Here is a 25416-nt window from a genome sequence, read left to right as displayed (position 1 = left end):
TTCCTGGAAGGAACCAATCATCTTATCTCCTGATGCACCCTCCTCATGTCTTAGATGAAGATTGATTTTTGTGAGTATCCATGATGTAAAAGGATATAGATTATAACCTCAGCATGAATTGGATTTTACCAGGCATGCTTTACACAGCCAATAGAAAAATGCTGGGAGACATGGATTTCAGAAAACAAGCCATATTGTGCCTGCTGTTCCTTTAAAGAGCCCTGCTTCGTCTTATTTAGATAACTAGTTACTGATGCTTGAAACTACTTCAGTTGTTGAGATGTCTTAACCCAGGCCTGTTTTTGCATGCCTAGTGACTCATACATTTAGGACATTTTTGCAATGTGACTTTTGTTTCATATGGTACTTAGTTATTTAATTCTATTTCAGACCAAAGATGTTCAAAAAGCAATGGATGAAAAAAGGTTTGACGAAGCTATTCAATTACGAGGAAGGTATGTGTCAAAATTCCAGTTCGGAATACATAAGCAAATGCCAGATGTGGCAATGTTGAACCCTGTTAATGGATGTCTGGGAAATTATAAAAGTATGTGTGGAATCTGAGAAGTTTTACCTATTTTAATATTATGAAAATTAGTAGTTTTGTTTGACACTATTTAACATTAAGTTCCAACTTTTAACAAATGCATTCCTAGGGTCAGGTATTTATGGTAATGTAAGAGTTTTTTCAGAATGTTGTGATTCCAAATTTAATCAGAATTATTCACCTTTGTGTGATGGTTACTAACATGAGTTACCATTCTACCAATTTAATGACACTGAAGGTATCAGTCTCGAAAGGTTAAAGGTCTGAGTCAGTCCTACTGGGATTCAATGTTATGATTGTATTTACCCAGAGTGGCACAAGTTGTGCTGCAGCTCTTAGGGACCTTCTTTAGTACCTAGGCCCCAGGTACCAGAGGTACCATTTACTAGGGACTTACCAAGATACTAAAGGGTCCTGGCCACTTGGAGATCAAGTGACCATGTGTCTTGTTTTGGGGAAGGAACGCTGGCACTGGGGACCTGGTTAGCAGGAACCCAGTGGACTTAAGTCAAAGTTGCATCAAAAATCAGGCAAAAGGTTGGGGGAATACTGCAGCCAGAACACAGCTTCCTACAGGCAGTGTATAACATTGTGAAACAGAGGCACACTTGTTGTTCACAACTCTTAAAGAAGCTCAGAATACTGGTGTTTGGGCCTTCTAGATGGGCGGATAGTATCCATGACCTAGCATGCGCAAGAATCAAACAACATGGCAGATGGACCACAGAATAATACAACACATTTTCTAAGAGATGTTAGAAGACAAAAAAGCTTGAAAACTAGAATGCCAAAAGTTGCACATCTAGATCACCGCAGGGCGTGTATTCCAGGAGAAATGTATTGTTTACTAGTTAGATAGAGACCAGCTTTATTCAACAATTCTGCTAATACATCTGGTAAGAAAGAAGATGTTCAAATCCTCTATAAAAATGATGCTAATAGACCCCACGTGGGCACAACAAACATTACATTCTAAACTAATGTAGATGCCTACTTTAACATGTAGGACATTCCAAGCACAGGGCAGTTTGTTACGAAAGGGAGATCACGCCTGTCAGTTACGCTTCATAAAGGTAACAGCTGAGTTTACAGAGTTAGCTTATTCAAACCTTCTGCAGGCATGCATGGAAGATAATTGAGAAGCCAGACAGCCAACAGCAAGGCCATGTTACTCTTCTTAGCAACGTAGGCTGTCAGCCATACGTAAACTCTTTCTAACAAACTATAACTTACAGTAGCAAACTGTACCCATTATAGTAAATTGTACAGTGCATTATTAGTACTGAGTGTATTAGACTGTGCCTTTCTGCTATAAAACATTCCTTCACGCTTTAAAACATATTCTACCTTGTGAATTTGCTTTCAACCAGACTTGACCAGATGAGATTACCTTTTAAAATAAGACAAACTACAAAGTGGCAAAAAGGTTTCACAAACTGTTAGTCAGAATGCTTCCCAACTTGTTCCCATAACCTTCTCCTGATTACCTCCTGGAATATTTATGGGGCAAGTGTTCTTGGCATCCTGCAGGAAATCCTCCTTTTTGTGTACTCACCCCATATTTATTTTTTATAACCAATGTTATTAGTTTTTCAACTCGGAGTCATAAAACATTACACGTTACTTCATCTCCTATGCACCCGGCCTCCCCCTTCCTTCTTTGTAACTGAGTTTCATTTAACATATATGTAACCCATACACAGTGTCTTTTACAGTGAATCCACCGCATTCGGTCCTTCACCCCATATTTTTAGTGTTAACTGTTTTTTTTGTTTATCTATACATATTATTGCCTACAACCCATCAGTCAGCAAGGAGCTCGAAATTACAAATCCCACCATTTTGTTTATAAATAAAGACAACTAGCCCCCCTTCCAGTTGGTCACCATGGCCCTAGTTCCGATCTCTGATAAGAGGTCCATCAAATCATTAGCATTTATAAAGCGCGCTACTCACCCGCGCGGGTCTCAAGGCGCTAGGGACAAAGGGGGTGGTTATCGCTGCTCGAACAGCCAGGTCTTTAGGAGTCTCCGGAAAGCGGAGTGGTCCTGGGTGGTCCTGAGGCTGGTGGGGAGGGAGTTCCAGGTCTTGGCCGCCAGGAAGGAGAAAGATCTCCCACCCGCCGTGGAGCGTCGGATGCGAGGGACGGCGGCGAGTGCGAGGCCAGAGGAGCGGAGGGGGCGGGTGGGGACGTAGAAGTTGAGGCGTCTGTTGAGGTATTCCGGTCCCTTGTCGTGGAGGGCTTTGTGTGCGTGGGTGAGAAGTCGGAAGGTGATCCTTTTGCTGACTGGGAGCCAATGCAGGTGTCTCAGGTGTGCGGAGATGTGGCTGCTCCGGGGTACGTCGAGGATGAGGCGGGACGAGGCGTTTTGAATGCGTTGTAGGCGATTTTGGAGTTTGGCTGTGGTCCCGGCGTAGAGGGTGTTGCCGTAGTCCAGGCGGCTCGTGACGAGGGCGTGGGTCACGGTTTTTCTGGTGTCGGCGGGGATCCAGCGGAAGATCTTGCGGAGCATGCGGAGGGTGAGGAAGCAGGCGGAGGACACGGCGTTGACTTGCTTGGTCATGGTGAGAAGAGGGTCCAAGATGAAGCCGAGGTTGCGGGCGTGGTCTGCGGGGGTCGGTGCGGTGCCGAGGGCCACCAGGAGTCGTCCCAGGCGGACGGGGTGTTGCCGAGGATGAGGACTTCAGTTTTTTCAGAGTTCAGCTTTAGGCGGCTGAGCCTCATCCAATCTGCGACGTCCTTCATACCCTCTTGTAGGTTGGTCTTGGCGCTGGCGGGGTCCTTGGTGAGGGAGAGTATAAGTTGGGTGTCGTCGGCGTAGGAGGTGATGATGATGTCGTGCTTGCGTACGATGTTGGCGAGGGGGCTCATGTAGACATTGAAGAGTGTCGGGCTGAGTGATGAGCCTTGAGGTACGCCGCAGATGATCTCAGTGGGTTCTGAGCGAAACGGAGGGAGGTAGACTCTTTGGGAGCGGTTTGCGAGGAAGGAGGCGATCCAGTCCAGGGCCTGGTCTTGGATCCCGGTGGAGCAGAGGCGGGTGATTAGGGTGCGGTGACAGACGGTGTCAAAGGCAGCCGAGAGGTCGAGAAGAATGAGGGCGACTGTTTCACCGTTGTCCATCAGGGTTCTGATGTCGTCTGTGACTGAGATGAGGGCGGTTTCAGTGCTGTGGTTGGTTCGGAATCCGGTCTGTGAGGGGTCGAGCAGGTTGTTGTCTTCCAGGAAGGTGGTCAGCTGTTTGTTGACGGTCTTCTCTATTACTTTGGCTGGGAAAGGCAGAAGGGAGATGGGGCGGAAGTTTTTCAGGTCGCTCGGGTCAGCCGTAGGTTTCTTTAGTAGGGCGTTGACTTCGGCGTGTTTCCAGCATTCGGGGAAGGTAGCAGAAGAAAAAGAAGAGTTGATGATGGTCTGGAGGTGCGGGGCGATGATGTCGTCGGCTTTGTTAAAGATGAAGTGCGGGCAGGGGTCCGAAGGGGCGCCGGAGTGGATAGAGTTCATGATGGATTTGGTTTCTTCCGTGCTGATGTGGGTCCAGTTGTTGAGGGTGATGGTCGGGGATGTGGGTTCTGTGGTGTTTGGTTGGGTCTGGTGTCCGAAGCTGTCGTGGAGGTCGCTGATCTTGCGATGGAAGAAAGTGGCGAGGGATTCGCATAGATCCTGTGAGGGCGTGACGGCGTTGGCGTTGGCGCTGGGATTGGAGAACTCCTTGATGATGCTGAAGAGATCTCTGCTGTTGTGGCTGTTTTTGTCCAGTCTGTCGGTGAAAAAATTCCTTTTGGCAGCGCGGATCAGGTGGTGGTGTTCGCGGGTAGCGTTCTTGAGGGCGGTCATGTGGTCAGCGGTGCGGTCCTTGCGCCAGGCTTTCTCAAGTGCGCGACAAGTTTTCTTTGATTCTTTGAGGGTGTCAGAGAACCAGAGGGGTTTCTTGGTGTTGTTCTGTCGCTGCGAGCGTTTGAGGGGAGCAAGGTTGTCTGCGCAGTTGGAGATCCAGTTTGTGAGGTTGAGGGCTGCGTCGTTGGGGTCGGTAGTGAGGGTGGGTTGGTTGGCGGCGAGTGCGGAGAAGAGTTGCTCTTCAGGGATCTTGTTCCACTGTCGGCGAGGGATGGGTTGAGTGCGGAGGTGGCGGGTCTCGAGTCGGAATGTGAAGTGGACGCAGCTGTGGTCGGTCCAATGAAGGGCGGAGGCGTGGCTGAAGAAGACGTGTTTGCTGGCGGAGAAGATAGGGTCGAGTGTGTGTCCGGCGATGTGGGTGGCAGTGTTCACCAGTTGTTTGAGGCAGAGGTTGGCGAGGTTGGCGAGCAGGATGGTGGTGTTGGGGTCGTTGTTTTGTTCCAGATGGAAGTTGAGGTCGCCTAGGAGGATGTAGTCCGGTGAGGCGAGGGCGTGCGTGGAGATGAAGTCGGCGATGGCGTCGCTGAAAGGGGCGCGAGGTCCGGGAGGACGGTAGACGAGGGATCCTCTGAGGGTGGTCCTCGGGTCGGTGCGAATCTGAAAATGCAGGTGTTCAGCGGCGAGAGGGGAGTCTTCAGTGGAGGTGGTGACGCTGATGGAGTCTTTGAAGACGATGGCGATACCTCCTCCTACTTGGTTGGTGCTTTTCCTGGAGATCTTGTAGCCTTCGGGGATGGCGGTGGCGATGTCTGGAGCAGAGGAGGCGTTCATCCAGGTCTCCGTGATGAAGGCGACGTCCGGTGCTGTGGAGTCTAGGAGGTCCCAGAGTTCAACGGCGTGTTTGTGAACGGAGCGAGCGTTGACTAGGATGCACTTGAGGTGGTTGATGGCGCGTGGGCTTGTGGTCGTAGTTGTTGCGTGGTGGAAGATGCGTTTGCAGGAGTTGCAGGCGAAGGGTCCATGGGTGCGTTTGGGGTGAGCTTGGAAGCAGGTGTTGGAGCGTCCTGGGTTGAGGGTATGGAGGATGGTGGGGTTGTAGCGGATCAGCAGGGCTTGGGAGAGCTGGGGACCAGGGGTCGTGGCGCTGGGCGCGGGCGGGCGCCATATGAAGTAGGAGGGGGGGGGAGGGGTCAGCTGGGGGCGAATGGGAGCTGGGGGGCGGGGGCGTGCAGGAGGTCGCGGCAGGAAAGCGCGAGGGAGGGGGGGACAGGTAGAGTGAGAAGAGCTGGGGGAGGGGGGTTTAAGGGTGGAGGGGGGAGAGTGTTAGGAGGTTTAGGATATTAGGGAGAAAGATAGGTGTAGGGTTGTGAAGATAGGGGAGGGGGGGTTGTAGAGGTGGGTGAGGGTGAGAGGTAGAGTGAGGGGATAGGAAGATAGGTAATGGAGGGGGTGGCGGGAGGGGGGGAGAGATAGAGAAAAGGTAGATAGAGAAATCGATAGATAGGGAAAAAGATAGAGAGATAGGAAGATAGGAGGAGGTGGAGAGTGAGGGAGTTGGATAGTGGGATAGAGAGATGGAGAGATAGGTAGATAGGAGGAGTGAGGGAGGTAGAAAGTGAACGGGTTAGATAGGGGAGATAGATGGGGGATGCGAGTGGGGGAGGGGGATGAGGCAGGAGCAGGAGGGCAGGCGCGGGGAGAAGAGGACGGAGGAGGCAGAAGAGCCGAAGGCAGAAGACAAGAAGAACAGAAGAACAGAAGACCGGACGGACTGAAGACCGGAAGAGCAGAAGACCGGAAGAACAGAAGAAACACAGAAGAACACAGAAGAACAGAGAGGAATACAGAAGAACACTGAGGAAGACAGAAGAACAGAGAAGAATACAGAAGAACACAGAGGAAGACAGAGGAAGACAGAGGAAGACAGAGGAAGACAGAGGAAGACAGAGGAAGACAGAGGAAGACAGAGGAAGACAGAGGAAGACAGAAGAACACAGAAGAACACGGAGGAAGATACAAAAAACGAAGAGACAGAGTGCAGAAGACCACAGCAGAAGATGAGGAAGAAGAGAAGAGGAGAGAAGACGGGGAGAAGAGAAGTACAGAAGAAGAATACAGACGAGGAGAGAGGAGGAAGAACAGAGAAGAAGAAAAGAGGAAAAGAAGGAGGAACAGGTAGAGTGAGAAGAGCTGGGGGAGGGGGGTTTAAGGGTGGAGGGGGGAGAGTGTTAGGAGGTTTAGGAGATTAGGGAGAAAGATAGGTGTAGGGTTGTGAAGATAGGGGAGGGGGGGTTGTAGAGGTGGGTGAGGGTGAGAGGTAGAGTGAGGGGATAGGAAGATAGGTAATAGAGGGGGTGGCGGGAGGGGGGGAGAGATAGAGAAATAGGTAGAGAGAAAAGGTAGATAGAGAAATCGATAGATAGGGAAAAAGATAGAGAGATAGGAAGATAGGAGGAGGTGGAGAGTGAGGGAGTTGGATAGTGGGATAGAGAGATGGAGAGATAGGTAGATAGGAGGAGTGAGGGAGGTAGAAAGTGAACGGGTTAGATAGGGGCGATAGATGGGAGATGCGAGTGGGGGAGGGGGATGAGGTAGGAGGGCAGGCGCGGGGAGAAGAGGACGGAGGAGGCAGAAGAGCCGAAGGCAGAAGACAAGAAGACAAGAAGACAAGAAGAACAGAAGAAAAGAAGAACTGAAGACCGGAAGGACTGAAGACCGGAAGGACTGAAGACCGGAAGGACTGAAGACCGGAAGGACTGAAGACCGGAAGAGCAGAAGACCGGAAGAACAGAAGAAACACAGAAGAACACAGAAGAACAGAGAGGAATACAGAAGAACACCGAGGAAGAGAGAAGAACAGAGAAGAATACAGAAGAACACAGAGGAAGAAAGGAGAACACAGAGGAAGAAAGGAGAACACAGAGGAAGAAAGGAGAACACAGAGGAAGAAAGGAGAACACCGAGGAAGACAGAGGAAGACAGAGGAAGACAGAGGAAGACAGAGGAAGACAGAGGAAGACAGAGGAAGACAGAGGAAGACAGAGGAAGACAGAGGAAGACAGAGGAACACAGAAGAAGACAGAGGAACACAGAAGAAGACAGAGGAACACGGAGGAAGATACAAAAAACGAAGAGACAGAGTGCAGAAGACCACAGCAGAAGACGAGGAAGAAGAGAAGAGGAGAGAAGACGGGGAGAAGAGAAGTACAGAAGAAGAATACAGACGAGGAGAGAGGAGGAAGAACAGAGAAGAAGAAAAGAGGAAAAGAAGCAGGAGAGAGGGTGAGTAGCGCGGGGCAGAACGAGGGGCTGGGAGGTGGGGGGTACTTACTGTGAGGTGGGTCTCAGGAACTCAGGAACCTGGAGGAGCTGCAGCGGCAGGGGGAGCGACCTACCCTTGGGTCAAGGGTCGCTACCACTGTCGCGCAGCGGCCGCCATATGAGGTAGGAGGGGGGGGGCGAATGGGAGCTGGGGGGCGGGGCGTGCAGGAGGTCGCGGCGGGAAAGCGCGAGGGGGGGGACAGGTAGAGTGAGAAGAGCTGGGGGAGGGGGGTTTAAGGGGGGAGGGGGGAGAGTGTTAGGAGGTTTAGGAGATTAGGGAGAAAGATAGGTGTAGGGTTGTGAAGATAGGGGAGGGGGGGTTGTAGAGGTGGGTGAGGGTGAGAGGTAGAGTGAGGGGATAGGAAGATAGGTAATAGAGGGGGTGGCGGGAGGGGGGAGAGATAGAGAAATAGGTAGAGAGAAAAGGTAGATAGAGAAATCGATAGATAGGGAAAAAGATAGAGAGATAGGAAGATAGGAGGAGGTGGAGAGTGAGGGAGTTGGATAGAGAGATGGAGAGATAGGTAGATAGGAGGAGTGAGGGAGGTAGAAAGTGAACGGGTTAGATAGGGGAGATAGATGGGGGATGCGAGTGGGGGAGGGGGATGAGGCAGGAGCAGGAGGGCAGACGCGGGGAGAAGAGGACGGAGGAGGCAGAAGAGCCGAAGGCAGAAGACAAGAAGAACAGAAGAACAGAAGAAAAGAAGACCGGAAGGACTGAAGACCGGAAGGACTGAAGACCGGAAGGACTGAAGACCGGAAGAGCAGAAGACCGGAAGAACAGAAGAAACACCAAGGAATACAGAAGAACACCGAGGAATACAGAAGAACACCGAGGAATACAGAAGAACACCGAGGAATACAGAAGAACACCGAGGAATACAGAAGAACACCGAGGAAGAAAGGAGAACACCGAGGAAGAAAGGAGAACACCGAGGAAGAAAGGAGAACACCGAGGAAGACAGAAGAACACCGAGGAAGACAGAAGAACACCGAGGAAGACAGAAGAACACCGAGGAAGACAGAAGAACACCGAGGAAGACAGAAGAACACCGAGGAAGACAGAAGAAGACAGAGGAACACAGAAGAAGACAGAGGAACACAGAGGAAGATACAAAAAACGAAGAGACAGAGTGCAGAAGACCACAGCAGAAGATGAGGAAGAAGAGAAGAGGAGAGAAGACGGGGAGAAGAGAAGTACAGAAGAAGAATACAGACGAGGAGAGAGGAGGAAGAACAGAGAAGAAGAAAAGAGGAAAAGAAGCAGGAGCAGGAGAGAGGGTGAGTAGCGCGGGGCAGAACGAGGGGCTGGGAGGTGGGGGGTACTTACTGTGAGGTGGGTCTCAGGAACTCAGGAACCTGGAGGAGCTGCAGCGGCAGGGGGAGCGACCTACCCTTGGGTCAAGGGTCGCTACCACTGTCGCGCAGCGGCCGCCATATGAGGTAGGAGGGGGGGGAGGGGTCAGCTGGGGGCGAATGGGATCTGGGGGGCGGGGGCGTGCAAGAGGTCGCGGCGGGAAAGCGCGAGGGAGGGGGGGACAGGTAGAGTGAGAAGAGCTGGGGGAGGGGGGTTTAAGGGTGGAGGGGGGAGAGTGTTAGGAGGTTTAGGAGATTAGGGAGAAAGATAGGTGTAGGGTTGTGAAGATAGAGGAGGGGGGGTTGTAGAGGTGGGTGAGGGTGAGAGGTAGAGTGAGGGGATAGGAAGATAGGTAATAGAGGGGGTGGCGGGAGGGGGCAAGAGATAGAGAAATAGGTAGAGAGAAAAGGTAGATAGAGAAATCGATAGATAGGGAAAAAGATAGAGAGATAGGAAGATAGGAGGAGGTGGAGAGTGAGGGAGTTGGATAGTGGGATAGAGAGATAGGTAGATAGGAGGAGTGAGGGAGGTAGAAAGTGAACGGGTTAGATAGGGGAGATAGATGGGGGATGCGAGTGGGGGAGGGGGATGAGGCAGGAGGGCAGGCGCGGGGAGAAGAGGACGGAGGAGGCAGAAGAGCCGAAGGCAGAAGACAAGAAGACAAGAAGAACAGAAGAACAGAAGAAAAGAAGAACAGAAGACCGGAAGGACTGAAGACCGGAAGGACTGAAGACCGGAAGAGCAGAAGACCGGAAGAACAGAAGAAACACAGAAGAACACAGAAGAACAGAGAGGAATACAGAAGAACACCGAGGAAGAGAGAAGAACACCGAGGAAGAGAGAAGAACACAGAGGAAGAAAGGAGAACACAGAGGAAGACAGAAGAACACCGAGGAAGACAGAAGAACACCGAGGAAGACAGAAGAAGACAGAGGAACACAGAATAAGACAGAGGAACACAGAAGAAGACAGAGGAACACGGAGGAAGATACAAAAAACAAAGAGACAGAGTGCAGAAGACCACAGCAGAAGATGAGGAAGAAGAGAAGAGGAGAGAAGACGGGGAGAAGAGAAGTACAGAAGAAGAATACAGACGAGGAGAGAGGAGGAAGAACAGAGAAGAAGAGAAGAGGAAAAGAAGCAGGAGCAGGAGAGAGGGTGAGTAGCGCGGGGCAGAACGAGGGGCTGGGAGGTGGGGGGTACTTACTGTTAGGTGGGTCTCAGGAACTCAGGAACCTGGAGGAGCTGCAGCGGCAGGGGGAGCGACCTACCCTTGGGTCGCATCAGGATGGTCCTTGTAGGAGTAATTAGGTTTTTTGCCTCTGAAGCATTGTTTATCTGCGATAAGGCAAACAGCACAACAGCTCCCTGTATTCATGTTTGAAAAGCTGTGTCAAAGGCCTCCAGCTGACACCAAAGGATTCGAGACAGTTCCGAGCAGCAAGCAAGGTCTTCTCAATAGCCAGAATGTCCCACATTTTCCTAAACCATGTTGAAAAGTATGGAAGCGAGGTCTTCCTCCTAAGAAACAGAAGAGCTTGTATTGCCTCCACAAGGCCACATTGTTTGCCCCTCAGAGAGCTTGATGATCTATGGCATGGGAATAATCGACCAAGTAAAACCACTGCTGGTTTATTGGTGATCTGAACCTCAAAAGCTCCTATGACACACCACCCCAGTATCTACCAAGTTTGGAGCAATGCCATAAAATATGTAGTAGGTTGCCCATTGCCCCACAGCCTCTCCAATACTGAGCACCTCTAGATGCTTTCCCTTTTCTTTCTGGTGTCCTATAGTCACCCCATCCCCATATTGTTTACCTTTTGGTGGACCAGATATTTTACTGTCTTTAGAACTCTGTGCTCTTCACCCCTGCTAACCAGTAAAATGCCTGGACGCCACCTAAAAACATAGTAGAATTGGCATACTCCTAATTATGTGTAAGGCTCCCTGTTTTCCATTTTTACTGATTTTTACAGATAAATACAGACAGAAGACCATTTATTTTCCTGTCTATATTAATTTTCAAATGTGGGTAAAAAGGGAAATTGGATTAGTGATTCTAAATGCTGTCAGTCGTCTGCTAGGCCAAAAGCTGTGCAGATTGACAGGGACAGATTTAAAAAACGAAAGGAATTAAAGAGGCTTGAACAGAAGTAGCTTTGTACAACCTTGATACTAAAATGTTCATGTTTTCATATACTTGCATTGCTTTATCATTGGTGGATGTTCATATCATTAAAACCTGTTGAGCGTCAAGCATGAATGAACATGCACCGGTTATGTAAATGTGGAAATGTACTAGTTTCAACTACAAAAGAAATATGAATAAATACTGATAACATTAACAAAAAGTAAATATTGATACATATAGATGTCATAAAAATAAATGCCATAAAACCAGGAGTTCAAGAAGCTGGCCTGGTGTGTGTTGGGTACCTATGGTACTTACACCTTACCCCAGGTCCAGGTATCCTCTATTAGTGAAGTGTAGGCAGTGTATAGAAGCCAGGCTCTCTAGAGGTAGCTGTGGATGAGCAGCCAAGGCTTATCTAGGAGACGTGCAAAGCTTATGAACTACCACTATAGCCACACAGCAACTCATCACACATGAAAGAACCGCAAGGTGTTAGAAAAATAAAGGTACTTTATTATAGTAACACAACACTAGAATACGTATAGGCATTTCCCTCCAACTGGAGATAAGTACACGCTAATTATATACACATTAGCAATTAGGAAATAGCAAAGAAACAACAAGCAATTGGCCTGAAACAGGTAGTAGTCTCTTCTACAATCCCAGTTGAATGTCTTCTAGGGAATGACCTGGCATCCTCAGCTTGGAATCCCTGAGACTAGAGCACAGAGCCGAGCACTGGGTGAAAAAGAGGTGTTGGAGCCTAGGATAATGGCCCAGCCTTCTAAGATAAAGGGCAAGAAGACTGTGGGATCAGTTTCTGTAAAGCAACAAGCACAAGGCTCTTCTCAGGAAGAAGTCTTACCATCCTCTGAGGGAACTTAGCCCATGGAACTTGATCCTTATTAGTTAGAGCTCTTGGGCCTGGGCGGACCCTCTAGGGACCACATTTGTCAGGGACAGAGAACTCACCCCACTCTTGAGGTCCTGAGGCAACAAGCAGCTGCACAGCAAAAGGGAGATGTCAGTGGCTCCCAAAGGATCTATTGAGAGGAGGGACTCCTGTACACTGTGGCCAGAGACCCCCAAACCTGGTGCTGCCAGGAGAGTAGTAGTGCCTCAGCAGTTCAGGGAATTAATTGTCAATTAGGCAGATGACATCTCCCTAACTGGGCATCTGTGCTAAACTAAAACTTTGATTAGGATTGTCAGCTATTTCTACTGGCCCAACATGTCTCAAAAGGTGAAGGAGTTTTGCAGCTCCTGTGTCATCTGCCAAGCCAGTGATACGGTAGGTGGCCACCCATAGACCCCCCTAATTCCACTGCCAGTGGTGGGAGCTCCCTTTGAAAGGGTTGGTGTGGACATAGTGGGTCCACGTGAACCACTCACAGCCTCAGGAAACCAATATATACTGGTAGTAGTGGATCATGCTACCAGGTATCGTGAAACAATTCCCCTTAGGTTCACTACAGCTCCTTCAGAAGCCAAAGCCCTTATTGGTATCTTTAGCAGGGTAAGGTTTCCTAGGGAGGTGGTCACCTGAAAACCAGGCTGTCTGCAGGGGCAATGACTGTTCTCCTGACCTCCTGAGACACCCCTCGGTGCTGTTGACTGTACCAGGAGCCCCAAAAGGGAAGGGGATTTAGAAAAAAGAGACAAACACTGCACTCCTTTTCACCAGGTCCAGCCAGGTGTGGTTTTCGGGTCATGGAGGACTGTCAGTGGAGCCCCTGGAAGTTGCCTTTCTTTGATGAATTACGGTATTGGTGAGGCTATGTGCTATTAAGACTGTTTCACAACATTCAATAAAGCATGCACTGGTCTCATTAAACAGCATTCAAAAAGGCATGCACTCATCTCATTAATTTCGTCTAATTTGGTTATCACGGCACATTCACCTGGTAATATCAGCAACTTGGCCCTCTCTCTCGTCTCACGGATTAATATATACAAAAGGTGATGAAATCTGAATGTCTCTAAACAAATTAGGAAGTTCTGCAAGTCTCTTTCATGGATCTGCACTTTCACATTAGTTTTTTTATGGTAAAACTACAACATAAAACAAGTTGCAATACCAAAAGCAAGAAAACTCACAAATAGAGTATTCTTAGCACTGAATTGCATAATCACTATTAATATGAAACGAATAGCAATACCAAAAGCAAGTAAAGTCACACATAAAGTAATCCTAGCACTGAATTGCGTAATCACTATTAGTACAAAAATATAAAAAAGTTGAGGATAGTGAAGTTCTGTTGCATTTCTCTATTAAAAAATGAAAGTTGTCAAGGCCCCCGCGCTAAATCTGTTGTTCAACCCTCATCAAGGCCCCCAATCATAAATCATGTCCGTGTCCTTAAGAGGCCCTTCAAAGTCTCAAGAAGGCTAGAGTGCAAGTAGTCTCAGCTTTCAGCTTTCACCAAAAAAACAAAAAGACCATAATAAAATTCTACACAGATTCCATACAGCGTGCTCCACTTAGCTGACAGAAGTGTGTTCTTTCCAGAAGATCTCTGCCGAGGCTCTTTGCTGCCAGCCGAGTCAAGAGGGCAGCAGGGCAGCGGGTGGGGCCTGGAGGGAATTCCAGAGTGCAGAAAACTTTCCTTGCCATGCAGGAAGAAAGCCATATAGAGTCATGTGCACAGCAAGAGTATTTATAGGCAGCATGACTCATGCTTTTGAAAACAGGAGGCAGCTGCTCCCTGGAGACCTTGGGGGCGTGGTGGTTGCCTGGCAACCAATAAACAAGTGAACTTGACACATTTAGAAGCACTAGGACTTGACACAGTCACATGTGTTCAACAAGCATTGGTGAAAACAACTATATAGTGCAACAAGCTTTGGTAACATCAAGTACATATGAAACATCGGCAATATCTATCCTGAAATGCAGACAGTACAATGACGTTACAAGCAATCCATTGGTGCTACATGCACATGATTGAAACAATGCCCCTGAGAATGTTGACCAATTAGGTAGAGTTGTTGGGTCCTGGCACTAACAGAGGTGCCAACTTCATGTCAACTTAGCTGAAACACATGTGGAATGAATATGGGGTTACGTATAAGTTCACCGCACCATACCAATTACCAACCAATGGACTTGTTGAAAGATTCAACAAGACATAGAAGGGCATGATCATGGGGCTCCCTGAACAACTCAAAAGGAGATGGAAGGTCCTCTTACCATGCTTGCATTTTGCCTACAGAGAGGTGCCTCAGAAGGCAGTAGGGTTTCCCCCCTTTGGCCATCGTGTTAGAGGACCCCATTTGGCCATTGTGTTAGGGGACCACTTGGACTTGTGAAGGAGGGTTGGGAGAGAACTCTCCACGAGCCTCAGCAAAGATGTGGTGGGCTATGTACTGAGCCTCTGCTCTAGGGCGGCAGAGTACATGGAAAAAGCATCCAAAAACCTTGAGGCCAGCCAACAGCTCCAGAGGCAGTGGTATGACCAAAATGTTGCACTGGTGGAGTTTAAAACCAGGGCAGAAGGTATGAGTTCGGGAGCCTGTGGCTTCCAGGGCAAGTGGAGTGGCCCTTATCCTATCCTAGAGAAGAAAAGTGAGGTCACCTACTTGGTAGACATGGGCAGTAGCAGGACACCCAAAACGATGATCCATGTGAACTGCCTCAAGATTTTCTGTGACAGAGCTGATGTAACCATGCTGATGGTTATTGATGACAAACAGGAAGCAGAGCGTGAACCTCTCCCTGACCTCCTCTCTCACAACCCAAAAGCTGGGTCAGTTGATGGAGTGGTTTACTCAGACACCCTCTCTGCTCCACAGCAGGCTCACTGTAGACAATCTCGCAGCAGTATGCAGAGCTCTTTTCCTTAACCCCTGGACAGACACACGTGTACCCATGATATGGACACAGAAGACAGTTTGCCTGTCAAATCCAATCTCTATCAGCAGTCTCATCAAGTTAAGGAGATCATCAAAGTTGAAGTCAACAAGATGCCAGACTTAAGAGTTATTGAACCCTCTGACAGTCCCCGGGCTAGCCCAGTGGTTGTAGTCCCCAAACCTCATCTCCATGGTGAAAAGAAAGAAATGAGGTTCTGTGTAGACTACAGAGGTCTGTACTTTGTCACCAAGACAGATGCTCACCCTATTCCAAAGGCTGAAGAGCTGATAGACAAATTAGGTACAGCAAGGTTTCTCAGTACCTTTGACTTGACTGCAGGGTACTAGCAAATTCGCATGGCACCAGGAACAAAAGAAAAGACTGCATTCTCTACACTTGATGAGCATTATCAATTCACTGTTAAGCCCTTTGGTTTAAAGAATGCCCCTGCCACCTTCTAGAGGTTGGTGAATCAAGTCCTTGCTGGCTTGCAGTCTTTTAGTACAGCATATCTAGAAGATATTACTGTTTAGCTCCTCCTGGCAGTATCACCTGGTCCACTTGGGGAAGGTTTTGCAGGCTCTGCAATCTGCAGGCCTCACTTTCAAGGCATCCAAATGGCAGATTGGGCAGGGCACTGTTGTATACGTGGACCACCTTGTAGGTGGAGGCCAAGTGCAGCCTTTGCAGCCCAAGATCCATACAATTCTGGACTGGGAAGCTCCTAAAACCCATACTCAAGTTAGGGCATTCCTTGACTTCACTGGTTATTAAAGGAGGTTTGTGAAGGGGTATTGATCGATTGTGACCCCGCTCACAGGACTGACCTCTAAGAAGATGCCCAGGAAAGTAACTGGACTGTTAATTGTCAAAACGCCTTTGACAACCTGAAGGAGGAAATGTGCTCAGCACCAGTTCTCAAAGCTCCAGACTACTCTAAGCACTTAATTGTGCAGATGCCTCTGAACAACGGATAGAAGTAGTCCTGTCCCAAACCAATGATGATGGCCATGACCAACCTGATGCTTTTATTAGCAGGAGGCTACTACCCAGGGAACAGCATTGGAGTGCCATTGACATGGATGTTGCTGTGGTTTCATCCCTGAAGATGAGACCATATTTGTTTGGTACTCACTTCATTGTCCAAACTGACCAATGACAAATTCTCAGATGGCTAATGCAAATGAAAGGTGAGAACCCTCAACTTTTGAGGTGGCCCATCTCCCTACAGGGAATGGACTTTACAGTAGAACATAGACCCAGGACTGCCAATGCAAGTGGACGTTCCAGGTTTTTCCAGTTAGACAATGAAGACTCTCTGGGGAAATGTTAGTCTCATCCTCTTTCGTTTGGGAGGGAGTAGCCTAGTTTGGTGTGCCTATAATAAAGTACCTTTATTTTTGCAACACTGTGTAGTTCCTTTCATGTGTGATAAGCTACTGTGTGACTACTGTGGTATTGTAAGTGCTTCACGTGCCTTCGAGATAAGTTTGGCTGCTTACCACAGCTACCCTAGAGAGCCTTGGCTGTCTAGACACTGTAACACTCACTAATAGGGGTTTGCTTGGATAAAGTATAAATTGTAATACCCTAGGTGTCCACCACACAGTGGGCCACTGTGTGTGGTAGACACTGGGCTTTGCGAAGGATCTGTCCTTTCACCAGGAATTCATGCAGACATATCAATATATTAGCCGGTGGACCAGTCCAGGACCGTGGGGGCCATTCCTGTGCGTGCGATCCAGCTGGATGGTTGAGCTGGATGGTGCCTCCAGAATCTGAACAAAAAGAGCTTGGACGTAGGCCTCCATGTTGTCGTTCTCCTCCCTGTTGGGGATGCCTCTAGTTCAGATATTGTTTTTCAAGAACCAGTTCTCCAGGTCCTCTTTATGTGCCTGGATATCTATTTGTTGATCTCTAAGGCAAAGGAATTCTCGCTGCAATTGCTCGATTTCTTTGCCTCTGCCTGTTTCCTGAACTTCCAAGTTTCATACTCAGTCCCCAGGATCGGCGAGGACCTTGTGACCAGTTTTCAGTTCTTGAGAAAGTTCCTTTTTGACTGTTTGGAGGTCCTCCTTGGGGGAGGCGGAGTGTACCTCAAGAGAGGACGGGATTATAGGGCCTTCTATTTCCACACCCTCTGGTTGCATTTTGCGGTTAGAGAGAGCGGGACAGTCACCGCTGGGTCCTGTTGTCGGATTTGTCAGCATGCCTTTGAGGGTACAGTCCTTTTTATTACGTGCAGCTGCCATGCTCCTTTCCTGTGTTGTAGATAGTTTGGTTTAACGGCAAGGTTGCAAGCTCCCGCTGAGGTCTGTATCCGAGAAGAGGTGCGTATAGAGAGAAAAGGGTCCCCAATTCCGTGTACCAGTCTCCGGTCTATGAGGGCTCCGACCAAGACAGATCCTATAGGCCGCTAGTCATTACTTTAAGTGGAGTTGTGTGCCGTGCCTGGAGCCTTTGCTCGGGATCATTGCATGCTCCTACTTTGTGTTGGTAGCTAGTGTCGTCCCCTCTGCCAGACTGCGCCGGTGGTACCTCTGGTCCGCAGGTCCCTGTCGGAGCGGCCTGGGTGTAGGGTCAGAAGCCAGTAACCTGTGAGAGTTTCTTTGGGTCTGGGGGTTGCTAAAAGATGGGCTCTTTGTGTTGAAAGGGGGCAGCAGCCTGGGCTATTATGGCTCTTCAGTCACCCAAAGTGTGTTGCAGGGAGATGTTTCAGTGGTGCGTGGTACAGAGGGAGGGCCAGAGAGCATATGCGGTGCGTTATATTGTGCCATTTCCCACTGTAGGCAAATCAGGAAGTGATTAGCAGGGCAGCACTCTGGGAGGGAAAGCGCTGAGCAATGCATTGAATTTGCCCTCCTCGTCCTCCTCAGGCTAGAAAAGGGTTGATCCCGCCTGTAGCTTTAGGGCAGCCATCTATGGTCTGCTTCTCATTAAATGGGGCAGGCCGTTTTCATGGTTGCCCCCTGAGGAAGGGGGTGAAGGGGGAAGCGACACTCCCTTTCGGCTGGTGCCACTTGTGAAGCTGCCTGCTCCCAGCACACCCGAGGCCTCGCAGCATCCACAGGTGCCTCTGTGCTAGACACATGCTGATCTCCTATTGAGAGAGGTGGCCAGCTGTCGGGGGAAGGCCCCGGCCCCTGTACTGCTCAGACTGGTACCATGGCCCGCTGTGCCAATGTCTATTTCTGCTGTGGCATCATATTTGCTGTCTCTGCTGGGAGGCAGGGACTTGGCTACGACATTTGCTGGGATGCGCCACGCTGGGCTCACCTTCACTCTGTGGATGGGGGCTTCTGCTAGGCCCAGGCACAGTCGATGTACTTTGCTCGGCTGCACCCAATCCATCTCAGTGCCAGCCGCGGGCCTCCTCAGATGTAGCCGCGGCCCGCTGGTACTGGAAAGTTCTGCTCCAACTAGGTGCCAGTGATCCCCCGGGGGGGGGGCGGGCTGTCTCCTGTCCTCTAGAGGCCCCGGCAGCGAAGGCGGCACTCATAGGGCCTAATGCGATTCAGTACGGCCGTGTGTCACAATTTGTCTTAGCCCACAGTGAGTCCGCTCAAACTGACTTATTTGAGGGGAATTGTATCCTAGCCCTTCAGTGGTGGGTGAGAGGACCGAAGTCGCTTCCTAATTGCCCGCCATCTTGGCCACACCCCCAGCCTTCCCATTTAAGTTAGATTTTGATTTTTCCACTTGTTTGTGAATTAAATAAAACATTTCATCACTTGTGTATTTGTTTTATGTATACTTGCTTTTATATTTTTATGTATTATTTTGTGGTTAAAATGTTACAAATTGCTTCGGTGGGGGTCCTCTTGTTCCGTGTGGGTCCACAGAAGTTGAACTGTTGATTGGGAGGAACAAAACATTTTGGGACCTAACCACTAGATAGCAGGATAGGCGTAGTACAACAATTTTCACCTATGCATACTAGACAACAGTTGTCACAAATAGGTAACTGTTTTAACAACAGCAAAAATATTTGTTTATTTTGTATGGAAGCAACTTCTGCTTTAAAGATAACTCTTCTATTTCTTTTCAGGAGTTTTGAAAATAATTGGAATATGTACAAACTTCTTGCTCACCAGAAACCTGCAACCTTTAAGGTAACCACTGAATTTCCAATGTTTTTTCTTTGCCAATATATTTTATTGTGTCTGAAATAGTGAGGAATGATAAGCCATTATGGTATGCCAGTGAGTCAGTTTCTCGTTGGTAGCTCACAGAGCAGAGAAGGACGACAGAGCCTTGTGGGTGTTTTTTTTTGCCACTGGTGTCCTGGGCTACATCCCACTGTGGTGTCTTAAACTGTTCCAAGTATACCTCTTCCACACTTGACGGACTGGGTAGCGAGGGCAAGCAGTCAAAGGCTTGTCAGAGAGATACTTGTAGACACAAATTCAGAACTCAAACAGTCAACAGACAGACACCATAATTTCCTTTGCTTGTCTTAAAAATAGCAAAGTACATTAATGTCAGAGCAAAAACAGAATGTTACACACATTAATGAGGTTCAAACCAGGTTTTGGTTATTTCAACTGCGTACTCTCGCTAGGCACCACATCACCTCAAGTGCTCCCTGTAGGAGGCTGGACTGGCTTGTAGTGAGTACCAAGGGGTACTTGCACCAGGCCCAGTTATCCCTTATTAGTGTATAGGGTGTCTAGCAGCTTAGGCTGATAGATAATGGTAGCTTAGCAGAGCAGCTTAGGCTGAACTAGGAGACGTGTGAAGCTACTACAGTACCACTTAGTGTCATATGCACAATATCATAAGAAAACACAATACACAGTTATACTAAAAATAAAGGTACTTTATTTTTATGACAATATGCCAAAGTATCTTAGAGTGTACCCTCAGTGAGAGGATAGGAAATATACACAAGATATATATACACAATAGCAAAAATATGCATTATAGTCTTAGAAAACAGTGCAAACAATGTATAGTTACAATAGGATGCAATGGGGAAACATAGGGATAGGGGCAACACAAACCATATACTCCAAAAGTGGAATGCGAACCACGAATGGACCCCAAACCTATGTGACCTTGTAGAGGGTCGCTGGGACTATTAGAAAATAGTGAGAGTTAGAAAAATAACCCTCCCCAAGACCCTGAAAAGTGAGTGCAAAGTGCACTAAAGTTCCCCTAAGGACAAAGAAGTCGTGTTAGAGGAATAATGCAGGAAAGACACAAACCAACAATGCAACAACTGTGGATTTCCAATCTAGGGTACCTGTGGAACAAGGGGACCAAGTCCAAAAGTCACAAGCAAGTCGGAGATGGGCAGATGCCCAGGAAATGCCAGTTGCGGGTGCAAAGAAGCTTCTACTGGACAGAAGAAGCTGCGGTTTCTGCAGGAACGCAAAGGGCTAGAGACTTCCCCTTTGGAGGACGGATCCCTCTCGCCTTGTAGAGTCGTGCAGAAGTGTTTTCCCGCCGAAAGAACGCCAACAAGCCTTGCTAGCTGCAAATCGTGCGGTTAGCGTTTTTGGATGCTGCTGTGGCCCAGGAGGGACCAGGAGGTCGCAAATTGGACTAGGAGGTAGAGGGGACGTCGAGCAAGACAAGGAGCCCTCTTAGCAGCAGGTAGCACCCGGAGAAGTGCCAGAAACAGGCACTACGAGGATGCGTGAAACGGTGCTCACCCGAAGTTGCACAAAGAAGTCCCACGTCGCCGGAGAACAACTTAGGAGGTCGTGCAATGCAGGTTAGAGTGCTGTGGACCCAGGCTGGACTGTGCACAAAGGATTTGCGCCGGAAGTGCACGGAGGCCGGAGTAGCTGCAAAAGTCGCGGTTCCCAGCAATGCAGTCTAGCGAGGTGAGGCAAGGACTTACCTCCACCAAGCTTGGACTAAAGAGTCACTGGACTGTGGGGGCCACTTGGACAGAGTTGCTGGATTCGAGGGACCTCGCTCGTCGTGCTGAGAGGAGACCCAAGGGACCGGTAATGCAGCTTTTTGGTGCCTGCGGTTGCAGGGGGAAGATTCCGTCGACCCACAGGAGATTTCTTCGGAGCTTCTAGTGCAGAGAGGAGGCAGACTACCCCCACAGCATGCACCACCAGGAAAACAGTCGAGAAGGCGGCAGGATCAGCGTTACAGAGTTGCAGTAGTCGTCTTTGCTACTATGTTGCAGGTTTGCAGGCTTCCAGCGCGGTCAGCAGTCGATTCCTTGGCAGAAGGTGAAGAGAGAGATGCAGAGGAACTCGGCTGAGCTCTTGCATTCGTTATCTAAAGTTTCCCCAGAGACAGAGACCCTAAATAGCCAGAAAAGAGGGTTTGGCTACTTAGGAGAGAGGATAGGCTAGCAACACCTGAAGGAGCCTATCACAAGGAGTCTCTGACGTCACCTGGTGGCACTGGCCACTCAGAGCAGTTCAGTGTGCCAGCAGCACCTCTGTTTCCAAGATGGCAGAGGTCTGGAGCACACTGGAGGAGCTCTGGACACCTCCCAGGGGAGGTGCAGGTCAGGGGAGTGGTCACTCCCCTTTCCTTTGTCCAGTTTCGCGCCAGAGCAGGGCTAAGGGGTCCCCTGAACCGGTGTAGACTGGCTTATGCAGAATTGGGCACATCTGTGCCCAACAAAGCATTTCCAGAGGCTGGGGGAGGCTACTCCTCCCCTGCCTTCACACCATTTTCCAAAGGGAGAGGGTGTCACACCCTCTCTCAGAGGAAGTTCTTTGTTCTGCCATCCTGGGCCAGGCCTGGCTGGACCCCAGGAGGGCAGATGCCTGTCTGAGGGGTTGGCAGCAGCAGCTGCAGTGAAACCCCAGGAAGTGCAGTTTGGCAGTACCAGGGTCTGTGCTACAGACCACTGGGATCATGGGATTGTGCCAACTATGCCAGGATGGCATAGAGGGGGCAATTCCATGATCATAGACGTGTTACATGGCCCTATTCGGAGTTACCATTGTGAAGCTACATATAGGTAGTGACCTATATGTAGTGCACGCGTGTAATGGTGTCCCCGCACTCACAAAGTTCAGGGAATTGGCTCTGAACAATGTGGGGGCACCTTGGCTAGTGCCAGGGTGCCCTCACACTAAGTAACTTTGCACCTAACCTTTATCAGGTAAAGGTTAGACATATAGGTGACTTATAAGTTACTTAAGTGCAGTGTAAAATGGCTGTGAAATAACGTGGACGTTATTTCACTCAGGCTGCAGTGGCAGGCCTGTGTAAGAATTGTCAGAGCTCCCTATGGGTGGCAAAAGAAATGCTGCAGCCCATAGGGATCTCCTGGAACCCCAATACCCTGGGTACCTCAGTACCATATACTAGGGAATTATAAGGGTGTTCCAGTAAGCCAATGTAAATTGGTAAAATGGTCACTAGCCTGTTAGTGACAATTTGGAAAGAAATGAGAGAGCATAACCACTGAGGTTCTGATTAGCAGAGCCTCAGTGAGACAGTTAGTCACTACACAGGTAACACATTCAGGCACACTTATGAGCACTGGGGCCCTGGGTTACCAGGGTCCCAGTGACACATACAACTAAAACAACATATATACAGTGAAAAATGGGGGTAACATGCCAGGCAAGATGGTACTTTCCTACACTCCCTTCCCATCCCCATGAGCTTCCCAGGTATAAAATAACTCAAGGATATAGCAGCATGCAGGTAACCGCGCAGGTGCAAGGTCGCTGTTATCAAAATGCAGTATCAACTGGTAGGTCATTTTGTATAATCTTGAGCTAAAATAGTTCTCAATGGTAATGATAGGTTTCCAACAGCAGGCTAGTCTCTTTAATTTAAGATAAAATGTCAGTCTTTTTCTGGCTGGCCCTATTTTACCCGTCCATAAGGGATGTAGCTTTAGCAGCTTTAGTCAGTACTGTTCCCTATTTCTCACCATCACTATCAGCATGCTCAGCAGTGATATGGGACCACAGATGGCAGCCACACTCCTTAATGGAACTATTCCGGTTCATAGTGCAGATGGACCAGGAGCTTTGTCCTTGGCAGTTGCAGCCTCTGGGCTATGGGGGTAGGCTGCCCACTATGGGGATGAAAGTGATTTGGCACATCACACTGAGCAGTGGCTGCACTAGTCTTTTAAAATATGCTGAAGATATACCGAAATGCACATGGCAATCTTGAGCTGCATGTTTTCTACCCACAATTCACCAAATAAACTGTGTAGGGGGGACAGGATAATCTTTCATATCATGATCACCGTGGGTTATGCTTTCATTAGTAGATAGCATCTTATGGCTGTTCCACATGCCTGGAACAGGACTGGATGCCTCCTTTTGGGGTAAACTCTCATTCTGCAGGACCAGACACACACACACAGACACACTCACACTGACACTCACACACTCACACTGACACTCACACTCTCTCTCTCAGCTTCTACTGCTAGTTGTGCAGACTTTAGGTGATGACCCCTTACCTATGGGTGACTGGCTGCCATGAGGACACTAGCCCTGGTCGCACAGCAGCTCTTTGACTACTCTACAGAGCACTCTCTTCCTTGGTCAGTGTAACAGCTGTGTTCCACATTTATATTCCTTTTCCAGTCAGGATATGTTGATCCATTGTCTAAGGTGCTGCAATGATTTGAGATTGCTGCCTGTCAAGTGACATTTTCTGGCTGTAGTGCAGAACACAGCCTTTGTACAAGGTGATGGCTTACAGCAGACCGTGGCAATGCGTTTCCAAGCAGGAGTACACAAGCAGGAGTACACAAAGGGTGGGCACAATGAAGTGTAAAGACTCTGTAGCCTTCCTGAAACGGCAATGGGAATGTGCTGTATCCCTCTCTCTTCGCTCCCTTCCACAGAATGAAAGTGCTCAGGAAAATTTAATCAGCAACTGCTTGCTAAAAGGTTGTCATAGAATTTTTAAAGGCCGCCGCCCTACGTTCCTCTATGTTCCCTCTCTTCCGTGTCCGGTCGTCAACCTCCAACTGCAGGTGTTTAGTCAATACACATTGTCCGGAGGAAGCAGTATCCACCCTCCGTTCTGTAATATAGTGAACCACGGACCGGGGCCAACCAAAGTAGTATCACAAACCATACCCCCATTGCTCATATTCTCACTGTAATTTATGTGCTACACATACATAGTGCATACATGCTCTCGACACACATATGAAATGTCAGCACACAGTTTTGGGTGGTATACTGGAGCAGAACGTTTTTATAAGTATGAGCAGTCTGTAAAATTCTTCCTAGAACAGATAAGCTCTGCTCAGGACTATTAATCCTAAACAGTCGGTCAACACACCACATGATGTCAACAATCCGTACTTGAACAGTGGTCCTCTGTCACAAAAGAGGGCACTTATTGTGTGCCCTTCCAGGTCACAGAACAGGTTCTGAACCTTGACTTCACGATGGCTAGGCATAAGCCTTGGCGCACTTGATAGATTAGCATACTAGCTGTGCCAACAAAGGTCGGGATACCAGTTTCCTATGCAGTCAGGTCACTCAAGGTAAAGGTACAAGTCTGTATCCAATGCAAGCAACATCCTAACTCCAGGATTAAACTATAATTTCTTATTTATACATTCATCTTGTGGATTCACAATATCCATCTGATCTAGTGTTTGTCACAAACATTTGTAAGAGGCTTCAAGGCATATAGCACCAGAGACACTAAGGGCAGTCTTGTTTTCCAGCATGAATCCTTTTCTGGATTCACATGCTGTGCATTATTATTCCATCTAGTGGTTGGGTGCAGAAACGTTCTAGCCTTTAATTTATTTTTCTCTCTGGGCTTCATCGATCACCATTTGGTGCTAAGTCCGTCCTCTGTGTGACGTCAGACAGTGCCCTGGAAGTTCCTGTGAGTGTTGCCATCTTTGGATTTTCTTTTCCACCATTTGGTCTGGAAGTACGACGAAGGAGCTCCGAAGAATTTATGAACGTTTTTCAGTTTTTTTTCTGAATTTGAAGAAAATTGAAAGAAATTGTCAAGGAGGGTGAAGAAGACTACTGAGGAGAGGGGAACCTCCTTGGCCCCAATGGGGGACCCTGCCAGTAAAGATCACCATCACCGGAGAATGAAGAGAGCGGGGACACTTAAGGGTCATGGAAAAAAAAAACATTTAAATTTTGTCCCAATTTCCATCATAAGTTTACAAAGAGAGACACCAAGAAGATTTGCAATTTTTGCCTGCCTAAGGACCACAGAGACCAAGACTGTAAGGCCTGCGTGGAATTTGTGCCAACGACACTCAAGGTACGACGCTGATAGAGGCTCAAGCATTACATCATGGCGACGGCACAGAAGTAAGAGTCGTTCAGACACCTCTGCCTTTAAAGGGATGAGGAGGAGATTGTTAAAGAGGCCAAAACAGCAAGAGTGGGAGATTTGGATGTCGAAATCTTTGAGGCCGACCCCC

The 25416-nt window shown here is 48.6% G+C and overlaps 1 protein-coding gene across 2 annotated transcripts in view; it reads left to right on the top strand.

Moving 5' to 3' along the window:
- Nucleotides 1-25416, top strand: part of PFKL (phosphofructokinase, liver type) — a 304230-nt gene that overhangs the window by 156669 nt on the left and 122145 nt on the right. For both annotated transcript variants that reach the window (XM_069225784.1, XM_069225783.1), the window contains exons 11-12: nucleotides 391-455; nucleotides 19099-19162. In XM_069225784.1, the coding sequence (XP_069081885.1) occupies nucleotides 391-455; nucleotides 19099-19162 (129 nt within the window). The remainder of the gene's footprint in view (nucleotides 1-390; nucleotides 456-19098; nucleotides 19163-25416) is intronic.

The sequence above is a fragment of the Pleurodeles waltl genome, chromosome 3_1 (assembly GCF_031143425.1).
Source record: "Pleurodeles waltl isolate 20211129_DDA chromosome 3_1, aPleWal1.hap1.20221129, whole genome shotgun sequence".
Lineage (NCBI taxonomy): Eukaryota > Metazoa > Chordata > Amphibia > Caudata > Salamandridae > Pleurodeles > Pleurodeles waltl.
Note: the sequence above shows the minus strand (reverse complement) of the source record. Positions and strands in the feature narration are given on the sequence as shown.